Here is an 11,757-nt window from a genome sequence, read left to right as displayed (position 1 = left end):
CAATTCATCAGGGTCACAGAATAGAAGCACTCAAATCCATTGTTCCTACTAATTTGTACTTTTAGTTACACATTATTCATTAGTTAATGCAAATTGATAGTATTCATCAACAATAAAATACTTTAACAATTATAAGATTTTCATATCAAAACATTGAACTTTGCCATATGAACTTACCTGGACTAATTTGCAAAAGTCGTAGAAATTCAGGGACTATTCTTGAATTTTCTCCTTTCCACGATTCAGTTCGTTTTCTTGATCTATAATTATAAAATCATTCCTTCATTAGCATCCATTTCAATTCTATTTCACTTCACAATTTATGCTGTTCAAATTTTGAAATTTCACTTTTACCCCAAAATTTACAGTTTTCACAATTTAGTCCCTGCTCAATTCACCCATCAATTGAACTAATTTTTCTCAATTAACACTTTATTTTATCATTATAAACTATTTAAAAACCTTTTATATTCTTAATTTCAACAGAAACCTTCAATTCGCAACTTTTTCACAATTAGGTCCTAAATATCATTTCCTATCAAAATCACTTAATAAAACCACCTTAATATGAAATTAGAACTTAAATTTCATAATAATTCATCATAAAATTCCCTTATCCATCCAGGGTAACTTCCAATTTCACCCATAAAATCAAAAACTAATGAATTCTACAAGTGGACCTAATTGTAAAAGTCATAAAAACATAAAAATTATCAAGAAAAGTAAGAATTAAACTCACATGATGTAAAAATATGAAAAACCAGCTTTCTCCAGACCTTATATGGCGTTTTGGCTGAGAAAATATGAAGAAATGTCTAGATTTTTCAATTACATCATTATTTAACTATTAACTTTTATGCTATTTCCAATTTTGCCCCTTGTTCACATTGTTTTCTTGCTTATTTCATACCCAAACCGTCCAGCCATTAACCTTTGGGTCTAATTGCTCTTTAAATCCATCTTTTTAAATACTTAAGCTATTTACTCACAATTTAACAAATTTTGCGCTATTTTCAATTTAGTCCTTTTTAATTAATTAGCCATCCAAACGTTAAAATTTTCTAACGAAACTTTACTACTAACTCAATGACACTCCATAAATATTTATAAAAATATTTATAGCTCAATTTTCAACTTTGAGGTCTCGATACCTCATTTTTGACCCGTTTGACCTAATAAATTCTTTTAATTCACTAATTTCACCATTTCACAAATTCTTCTAAATTCTTACTTGACTCATAAATATTAAATTACTATCTTGTTCAATTTTATTTGTCGAATTTAGTGATCTCAAATCACCATTTCTGAAACCACTGAAAATTAGGCCGTTACAACTCTCCCCCCTTTAAAAATTTCGTCCTCAAAATTTGTTACCTGAAAACAGATTTGGATATTGTGATCTCATTGACTTCTCTGTTTCCCAGGTTGCCTCCTCCAATCCATGTCGATGCCATAACACTTTTACTAACGGTACTCGTTTATTCCGTAGTTCTTTAACTTCTCGAGCTAATATTTTCACTGGTTCCTCCGAATAAGTCATATCTGATTGTAGCTCTATCTCAGTATAAGGAATCACATGTGAAGGGTCTGATCTATATCGTCTCAACATAGATACATGAAATACATTATGGATCTTCTCAAGTTCTGGAGGCAAGGCCAATCTATAAGCTACCGGACCGATCCTCTCAATGATTTCGTATGGTCCAATAAATCGTGGCCTAAGCTTTCATTTTCTACCAAACCGTAAAAATTTCTTCCACGGAGAAACTTTCAAGAACACACGATCACCCACATTGAACTCTATATCTCTTCTTTTCAAATTTGCATACGACTTTTGACGATCGGAAGCAGCTTTCAAACTTTCCCGAATAATCTGAACTTTCTCTTCAGTTTCCCGAATTAAATCCACTCCGACTAATTTCGATTCACTTAATTCTAACCAATATAATGGGGTTCTGCACTTCCTTCCATACAGAGCTTCAAACGGTGCCATTTTCATACTAGCTTGATAACTGTTATTATAAGCAAATTCAGCTAAAGGTAAGTACCTTTCCCAGCTGCCACTGAACTCGAGTATACAACACCTTAACATATCTTCCAAAATCTGAATCACTCGCTCTGATTGTCCATCTGTCTGAGGGTGAAAAGCTATACTAAATTTTAACTTAGTACCTAAAGCTTCCTGCAGTTTATTCCAAAATCTCGAAGTAAACCTCGGATCTCGATCAGAAATAATTGATGTCGGCACCCCATGTAATCTCACAATTTCTGACACATATAATTCCGCTAACTTATCAAGTGAAAAATCTGTTCCGACCGGAATAAAATGCGCTGATTTAGTGAATCTGTCTACTATCACCCAAATCGAATCTTTTTTCTTCGGAGTCACTGGCAATCCAGATACAAAATCCATCGTCACATGTTCCCACTTCCATTCTGGAATCATTACGGGTTGTAACAAACCTGTAGGCACTTGATGTTCAGCTTTTACCTGTTGACAGATTAAACATTTTGCCACAAATTCACAAATTTCCCGTTTCATACCAGGCCACCAATACATTTTTTTCAAATCATAATACATCTTCGTACTACCCGGATGAATCGAATACATACTACTATGAGCCTCTGATAAGATATCCTTCTTCAATTCTAGATTATTCGGGACACAAATTCCATTACGATGGTATAACATACCACTATTATCAATAGAGTAATCTAAGTTCAAATTATCCCGAACCACTTGTCGTTTCAACACCAACTTCGGATCTTCATCTTGCAATTCCCGAATTCGTTGAAAGAATACTGGTTTTGTCTTTAATTCAGCTAATATAGAACCATTTTCATTAACAGACAAATGAGCATTTAACGCCCGAAGAGCAAATAATGATGATTTCTGACTAAGTGCATCTGCCACTACATTTGCCTTACCCGGATGATAATCAATGATAAGATCGTAATCTTTCAACAGCTCTAACCATCGCCTCTATCTCAAATTCAGCTATTTCTGCGACATTAAATATTTCAAACTTTTATGGTCTGTATACACATAACATTTCTCTCCATATAGGTAGTGTCTCCAAATTTTTAAAGCAAATACTATGGCAGCTAATTCAAGATCATGTGTAGGGTAGTTCCTCTTATGTGGTTTCAACTGTCGAGAAGCATATGCTACAACTTTTCCTGACTGCATCAATACACAACCTAAACCATTCAGAGACGCATCACTATATACTACATATGGCACACCTGATTCAGGCTGAGTTAACACCGGAGCCTCTGTCAACATTTTCTTTAATTGATCAAAACTTTGTTGGCACTCATCAGACCATACAACTCAACATTCTTCTGTAATAATTTAGTTATCGGTGAAGCAATCAGTGAAAAATCTTTCACAAATCGACGATAGTAACCAACTAATCCAAGGAAACTTCGCACTTCCGTAACATTCTTTGGAGTTTTCCAATTAATCACCGCTGACACCTTACTCGGATCTACCCGTATACCATCAACTGACACAATGTGACCCAAGAATCCCACTTCATGAAGCCAAAATTCACATTTACTAAATTTTGCATATAATTGTTTTTCCCTTAATATCTGTAGTACAATTCTCAAGTGCTGAGCATGCTCGGATTCTGTCTTTGAATAGATCAGTATATCGTCAATAAACACAACCACAAATCTATCCAGGTAAGACTGGAAAATTCGATTCATTAAATCCATAAAAGCAACAGGAGCATTTGTCAAACCGAATGGCATAACTAAAAACTCATAATGACCATACCGAGTTCTAAAAGATGTTTTCGGTACATCACATTCCTTTACCTTTAACTGATAATACCCAGATCTGAGATCTATTTTTGAAAACACTGTAGCATCCTTAAGCTGATCGAATAAATCATCAATACGAGGCAAAGGATATTTATTTTTAATTGTTACCTTATTCAGCTGCCTGTAATCTATGCACAACCTCAATGAACCATCCTTCTTTTTCACAAATAAGACAGGTGCACCCCATGGTGACATACTCGGTCTGATAAACCCTTTGTCTAACAGTTCTTGCAACTGCGCTTTTAACTCTCTTAATTCTGCTGGAGCCATTCTATACGGTGTCACTGATATGGGAGCTGTTCCTGGAAGCACATCTATCACGAACTCAACTTCTCTATCGGGTGGTAAACCTGGTAATTCTTCAGGAAATACATCCATGAATTCATTTACAACAGATAGTTGCTCTAACTTTGATTTAGAACTTCGAGTATCAAGAATATAGGCTAAATAAGCCTCATTTCCTTTACGTAACAATTTCTGAGCAGACATAAAGGAAATCATTCTAACCATGTCATCCAAATTCCCAGACTCAACCAAAACAATATCTCCTGTTTGACATTTCAAGCTAATTCATTTTTCTCGACAATTCACTACCGTGTCATGTTTCATTAACCAGTCCATGCCCAAGATAATATCAAATTCACTAAAGGGCAGCAGCATCAAATCAGCGGGGAAATCACAGCCCTTAACTTTCAGTGGACAGTTATGACATATTAAATTAACTACCACACTTTGACCTAACGGATTTGTAACTTGTACACCATAATCAGTAGGCTCAACAAATAAGTTCTTTTCAGATGCTAACATAGTGCAAATATATGAATGAGTAGACCCAGGGTCTATTAAAACATACACAGGAACATCATAAAGATAGAAAGTACCAGCAATTACATCTGGAGTTGTTGCTTCTTCTCTCGCTCGAATGGCATAAGTACGAGCAGGAGCCCTAACTTCTGATTGGCTAGCAGCATCTTTCATACCCGAACGAGTAGCCCCTGTAGCACTGCTCTGACCAGAGCGTCTTCCTTTTTGAGGAAGAATTTTCTGTTTCTCCCTCTGTTCCACTTCTTCTACTTGTAATTGGGGACAATCACGAATAAAGTGATCAGTGGCCCCACATTTATGACAAGCCCCTAACTTACTTCTACATTCACCGGGGTGACTTCTTCCACAATGTTGACACTTAGGCCTTTGGGTATTTTGTACACTACCCACACTAACAGCAGGTCTGTCAGATGCTTTGTAATCAGATTGTCTTGGCCTACTTTTTCCTGATCTTTCCGGTACTAAAGTGGCTCGACTGAATTCCTCTTTAGATTTCTTCACTGGTAAAGCTGAAAATGACTTAGATGCACTTCTTTTGAAAAATTCTTTACTTCTTCTATCTCGTTGCATCTTTTTATTATATACTTCTTCAAGCTTCTGAGCACGATCTGATAGAACAACAAATTCTCGTATCTCAATGCCCCTATCATTATTTTAATCTCATCATTAAGCCCTTCTTCAAATCTGATACACATTTCTTATTCTGTGGGTATTATATCTCGAGCATATTTGCTCAGATAAACAAATTCTCTTTCATATTCAGCCACTGACTTGTTTCCCTGTCGCAAGTCGAGAAATTCTCTTTTCTTCTTATCCAGATATCTTCTTCCGACATATTTCTTCTTAAATTCATTTTGAAAAAATTCCCAAGTGATCTTCTCAGCTGGTACAACACTTCTATTGTTTCCCACCAGTTATAAGCTTCTTCTTTCAATAATGACACGGCACATATTAAGTAATCATCTGGTGAGCACGCCATTTGCTTAAAAACCCTCATTATACTTTGTAACCAATATTCAGCTTTAACGGGGTCATCATCTGTTCTTCCCCGAAATTCTTCAGCCCCATGTTTTCTGAGCTTTTCAAATGGAGAACGTTTGCCAAATTCAGTTGTCGGGGGAGGTGGAGGAGCAACCGGGGGTACTATAGATGTTGAGATAGGGGGAGGAGGTTGTGTAGTCTGATTTCTTTCTCGCACATTCTCATTATACCACTGATTCATGAATCCATAAATCATATTTTTGAGTTCTTGTTCTCGCATCAATGAAATCGGAGCTTCACTACTTGTTCCTTGTTCAGAGGTTTGTACTTTGCTATTAACTTCTTCTTGCTCAGTTTGTTCTGGTCTATCTGACATCTTTTCAAATCGAAGATAATCTATAATAAAAACAAGGATTAGATCGGATCATACACAGCACACTATCACAGATTTATATGGCATGTAATTCTAGACACTTTTCACATCATACATATTCCGAGAATCGGCTAAACCGAAGCTCTGATACCAATAAATGTAACGCCCCTTACCCGAGACCGTTGCCGGAGTCGAGCAAAAGGCACTACTAAACTTATTTGAGCACTTAACCAAATTTAGATAATTTATATCATACTTTTCAGACAAGCTGTCCAACGGCGTCATAGTTGCTAAATAATTCATATCTCGAGTTATAAAACTCGAAACCCAAATCCGTAAAATTTCCCTGAATTTATACTCATATATCTACTTACCAATTTTTTTTATAATTTTTGGTTGGTCCAATTATTACAGTTTATTAGTTAAATCCTCCCCTGTTTCAGGGTTTGGCTACTTTGACCCCTGTGCACTACGAACAAAATTTCTCTCTGTACAAAATTCAAATAACCATGCCGTTTGTTTATCTTAAAAATAGACCCAATGAGGAATCCATACATATACAGTATGACTCATAATTATTGTTTTGCAATTTTTAATGATTTTCCAAAATCAGAACAGGGGAACTCGAAGTCATTCATATTCTGTCTCACCACAATTTAAATATCTCATAACATAAAATCCAATTGCATGCATCGTTTCCTCTATATGAAACTAGACTCATTAGGCTTTAATCTCATTTTTTCCCAGCCCTTAACTCAATTTCCACAATTTATGGTGAATTTTCAAAGTCAAACTACTGCTACTTACCAAAAACTGTTTTAGTACAAATATTGTTAACTAGTTCATAACATCTTTACTTCAATTCATTCAAGCTCTATACATGCCATATAAATCTTTAAACATAAAACAAAAACTACCAGAATTGATCTGAATAGTGTGCCCTGTCGTGTTGATCCGATCTACCCACTTCACTTCAAGTCAATCTACATAAAAATATTAAACACACACAAGTAAGCTTATTGAAGCTTAGTAAGCTCATAGGCATATAAACACAAATCATATCAAATATCGTACACAATCTTATATCTATTAGTTTAACTATTTTATCCTCCAAATCACAATTTCATTAATAATTCATTGGAATAATTTCCATATGGCTACTCACAATTTAACTCCCTTAGGCCCATTTCTCATTTACTTCATTGTCAATTTAAGGAACAATAAGGGAATTGAGTGCTTCATTATCACATTGCCATAGTAAACTATGGACTTTCACATTGTTACGCATCACACACCGAAGCCATAGCCTTGCCATGGTCTTACACGGTTCACATATCATACCGAAGCCATATCCTAGACATGGTCTTATACGGAATCACATTATCACATTATACCGATGCCATATCCCAGCTATGGTCTTATACGGAGTCACATTATCACATTGCACCGATGCCATAGCCCAGCTATGGTCTTAAACGGGCACACTTATCACATATTTTTCGTCAATTCATCAGGGTCACAGAATAGAAGCACTCAAATCCATTGTTCCTACTAATTTGTACTTTTAGTTACACATTATTCATTAGTTAATGCAAATTGATAGTATTCATCAACAATAAAATACTTTAACAATCATAAGATTTTCATATCAAAACATTGAACTTTGCCATATGAACTTACCTGGACTAATTTGCAAAAGTCGTAGAAATTCAGGGACTATTCTTGAATTTTCTCCTTTCCACGATTCAGTTCGTTTTCTTGATCTATAATTATAAAATCATTCCTTCATTAGCATCCATTTCAATTCTATTTCACTTCACAATTTATGCTGTTCAAATTTCGAAATTTCACTTTTACCCCAAAATTTACAGTTTTCACAATTTAGTCCCTGCTCAATTCACCCATCAATTGAACTAATTTTTCTCAATTAACACTTTATTTTATCATTATAAACTATTTAAAAACCTTTTATATTCTTAATTTCAACAGAAACCTTCAATTCACAACTTTTTCACAATTAGGTCCTAAATATCATTTCCTATCAAAATCACTTAATAAAACCACCTTAATATGAAATTAGAACTTAAATTTCATAATAATTCATCATAAAATTCCCTTATCCATCCAGGGTAACTTCCAATTTCACCCATAAAATCAAAAACTAATGAATTCTACAAGTGGACCTAATTGTAAAAGTCATAAAAACATAAAAATTATCAAGAAAAGTAAGAATTAAACTCACATGATGTAAAAATATGAAAAACCAGCTTTCTCCAGACCTTCTATGGCGTTTTGGCTGAGAAAATATGAAGAAATGTCTAGATTTTTCAATTACATCATTATTTAACTATTAACTTTTATGCTATTTCCAATTTTGCCCCTTGTTCACATTGTTTTCTTGCTTATTTCATACCCAAACCGTCCAGCCATTAACCTTTGGGTCTAATTGCTCTTTAAATCCATATTTTTAAATACTTAAGCTATTTACTCACAATTTAACAAATTTTGCGCTATTTTCAATTTAGTCATTTTTAATTAATTAGCCATCCAAACGTTAAAATTTTCTAACGAAACTTTAATACTAACTCAAATACACACCATAAATATTTATAAAAATATTTATAGCTCAATTTTCAACTTTGAGGTCTCGATACCTCATTTTTGATCCGTTTGACCTAATAAATTCTTTTAATTCACTAATTTCACCATTTCACAAATTCTTCTAAATTCTTACTTGACTCATAAATATTAAATTACTATCTTGTTCAATCTTATTTGTCGAATTTAGTGATCTCAAATCACCATTTCTGACACCACTGAAAATTAGGCCGTTACAGGTTAATTTACAAACAATTCATGAATAAACAACAAATATATTAAAATTAAATATTTAGGTCTCTTTTATGAACCCTCGAGGCCTAAATCACGTATTATAAATGAATAGGGACTTATTCAAGTACTCCGGAAATTTTTCGTAATATAATAATTATTATTTAAAAAAAATTCAATATATAACCCCTTTAGAAACATCTAACCATCCCTACAATTTCAAATTTACAACCAAGTCAACACAACAACAACAACTCAACAAATACAATCTTCATCCAGATCACATTCGTTTCATAACAATATCACTAATCCTTATTTTATCTAACATTATATCCATTCATATCATATATCAACTTATATTAACTTAACTAATATATTCATGAGTTGATACAAAACATAGTCATATAAGCTCCTATACATGCGATATAAACCATTTAAAGTAGTTATAACAAAATCTACCGGAAAATCGAGATAGTGTGACTTGAGCGTGATGATCCGATCCTCTGACCCTCTCATTAATCTACAAAGAGCAATAAACATTACAAGTAAGCTGACTATAGCTTAGTAAGTTCGTCGGCTTAAACCATAAACCTTACCAAATATTAGTTTCCAAAATTCAAATCATATGGACATTTCAAGTAAGTTACTTTCATCCTGTAAGTCATAATCTTATTTTTAAAATAAATTACTTAATTGAGCTAAAAAATAATGATAATATTACTTAAATTTCTTTTTCCATACGTTACAATTACGACTTACCAACTTACGGATTTGAGTACATTGTGATCTGAAGCCCGAAGTCTAACTGAAGCACATAAGTGCTAAACGGAAGCCCGAAGGCTAACTGAAGCTCACTAGAGCTGAACTGAAACCCCAAAAGGGTTAACTGAAACTCATATGAGTTAATGGAAGCTCGTAAGAGCTAAACAGAAAACAAACACAAGAATTCGCAACAAATGCTGAATCTCGGTTTACTTGGGTAATTTACCGTCAATTCATCTTGTTCACTGAAATATCGTACTCATTTCCAACGTTCCGTTCCTCCTAAATACTCAGTTCAGTTTCATAACTTTTGTACGCAATTTACTTATTTTCAACAATTAACATACATAAATATTAATCACCATTCATAATATAATATTGAAATTTAATAATTTAACCGTACGAACTTACCCGGAACAATTTGCAGTAGTTGTAGAGATTTCTGGAACTATTCCGGAATTTTCTCTTTTCCTCGTTTATCCTTGATTTCTTGATCTATAATATAAAATTTTTTCACTTATCAGTATTGACTTCACATTCATTCTATTTCACATCCTTAATGTTTATAACTCGCTTATAAGTAACATTATCTGCAATTTCACTATTTATCTATGTATATTCAATGCTCTCCATCCATGTCATAGTCACTAAATTATTTTTATCTTGAGCTACAGAACTCCAAATTAGGATCCGCTAATTTTCCCTAAAACTAGACTCACATATCTTCTTATCATCAAATTTTTAGAATTTTTAGTTTAGCCAATAAGTACATTTTATTCTTTAAAGTCACCCCTATTTTGCTATCTGACAGTTCCGGCCCTTCTTCACTAAAAATTAATTATCTCCTCGTACGAAATTCGGATGATGTTCCCATTTGTTTCTCTTGAAAATATACTCATTCAGGATTCTATACATATAAATTTAAGCCCCTAATTATTTTTATTCAATTTTTTATGATTTTTCAAAGTCAGAACAGGGAAACTCGAATTCATTCTGACATTGTCTCACAAAATTTATTATATCTCATGATTTAAAAATCCATTGTTTACATAAATTCTCTATGAGAAACTAGACTCAATAGGATTTAATTTCATATTTTTTTCACCTTCTAATTCGATTTCTACAATTTATGGTGATTTTTCAAATTTAGTCTACTGCTGCTGTCCAAATTTGTTTTAGTGCAAGCTGTTTATTACCATTTTTCCCCTAAGCTTTTAATAAATAACAATTTCATCCCTACTCAATTAGCCTCTCAATTGAGCTGATTTTTCTCAATCAATACTTTACCTAGACATTATAAGTTATTTCACAACTATTAAAATTCAGAATTTCCACATAAAACCTTAACTTCAAACTCTTTCACCATTAGGTCCCAAACATTCACTTTCTATTCAATTCTTTCAATAAAATCAGCATATAAACAATTTAAAGTCTAATTCCATGCTAAATCATCATATACTTCCAGCACATATTCATAGAAACTTCCAATTTCTTTCATAGAATCAAAAACTAAAGAATTCAACAAGTGGACCTAGTTGTAAAAGTCATAAAAACAAAAAAATTTCAAGAAATAATCAAGAATTGAACTTACTTGCAGTAAAAATATGAAAAACCAGCTTAAGGAAACCCTTTTATGGTGTTTTTGCTGATGAGAATTCAGAAAAATAAAGAGAAATCTAGATAATTCGACATTAGTCCTAGCTTTATTAAGTAAATTTTGCAATATTCCAATTTTGCCCTTAATTCATCAATTTTCCTGCTGATTTCATGCCCCTTGCCGTCCAGCCCAAATAGACCTTGGGTCTCTTTGCCTTTTAAACCCTCTTTCTTTTATCATTTAAGTTATTTAATCATTTCTCATAATTTTAAATTTGTTACAATTTAGTCCTTTTTATTCAATTAACTATCGGAACTTTAAAATTTCTTGATGAAACTTTAATACTAACTTATTAACACTCCATAAATATTTATAAAAATATTTATGGCTCGTTTTAAAATTTTCAAACTCTCGATACCTCATTTTTTATTCTAATTTTTTTTAAATATTTATTTCTAGTACACTATTCGCTATTTCAAAAATTTTTCTAACTTTACATTTAACTTATATTCACTAAATTATTAATATTTTCTACTCATTTGTCGGATTTAGTGATCTC

The 11,757-nt window shown here is 33.0% G+C and overlaps 1 protein-coding gene across 1 annotated transcript; it reads right to left on the bottom strand.

Annotated features, from left to right (window-relative positions):
• Window positions 1-4,401: 4,401 nt before the first annotated feature.
• On the bottom strand, window positions 4,402-6,013 carry LOC121211465 (uncharacterized). Its single transcript, XM_041084234.1, has 3 exons — window positions 5,428-6,013; window positions 4,713-5,264; window positions 4,402-4,631 (listed from the first exon to the last, which is right to left on the bottom strand). The coding sequence occupies exons 1-3, from the start codon at window positions 6,011-6,013 to the stop codon at window positions 4,402-4,404; spliced, it is 1,368 nt and encodes a 455-aa protein (XP_040940168.1).
• Window positions 6,014-11,757: the final 5,744 nt, after the last annotated feature.

This window comes from Gossypium hirsutum, chromosome A12, assembly GCF_007990345.1.
Source record: "Gossypium hirsutum isolate 1008001.06 chromosome A12, Gossypium_hirsutum_v2.1, whole genome shotgun sequence".
Taxonomy (NCBI): domain Eukaryota; kingdom Viridiplantae; phylum Streptophyta; class Magnoliopsida; order Malvales; family Malvaceae; genus Gossypium; species Gossypium hirsutum.
Note: the sequence above shows the minus strand (reverse complement) of the source record. Positions and strands in the feature narration are given on the sequence as shown.

Excerpts from the sequence above, each read along its gene's own strand:
- LOC121211465 (XM_041084234.1), bottom strand. The coding sequence starts at position 6,013 with ATGTCAGATAGACCAGAACAAACTGAGCAAGAAGAAGTTAATAGCAAA. Across the intron at positions 5,265-5,427 it reads GACTTGCGACAGGGAAACAA|ATCGTGCTCAGAAGCTTGAA; the intron begins GTCAGTGGCTGA and ends TTGTTCTATCAG. Across the intron at positions 4,632-4,712 it reads AACTCCAGATGTAATTGCTG|CATCTGAAAAGAACTTATTT; the intron begins GTACTTTCTATC and ends GCACTATGTTAG.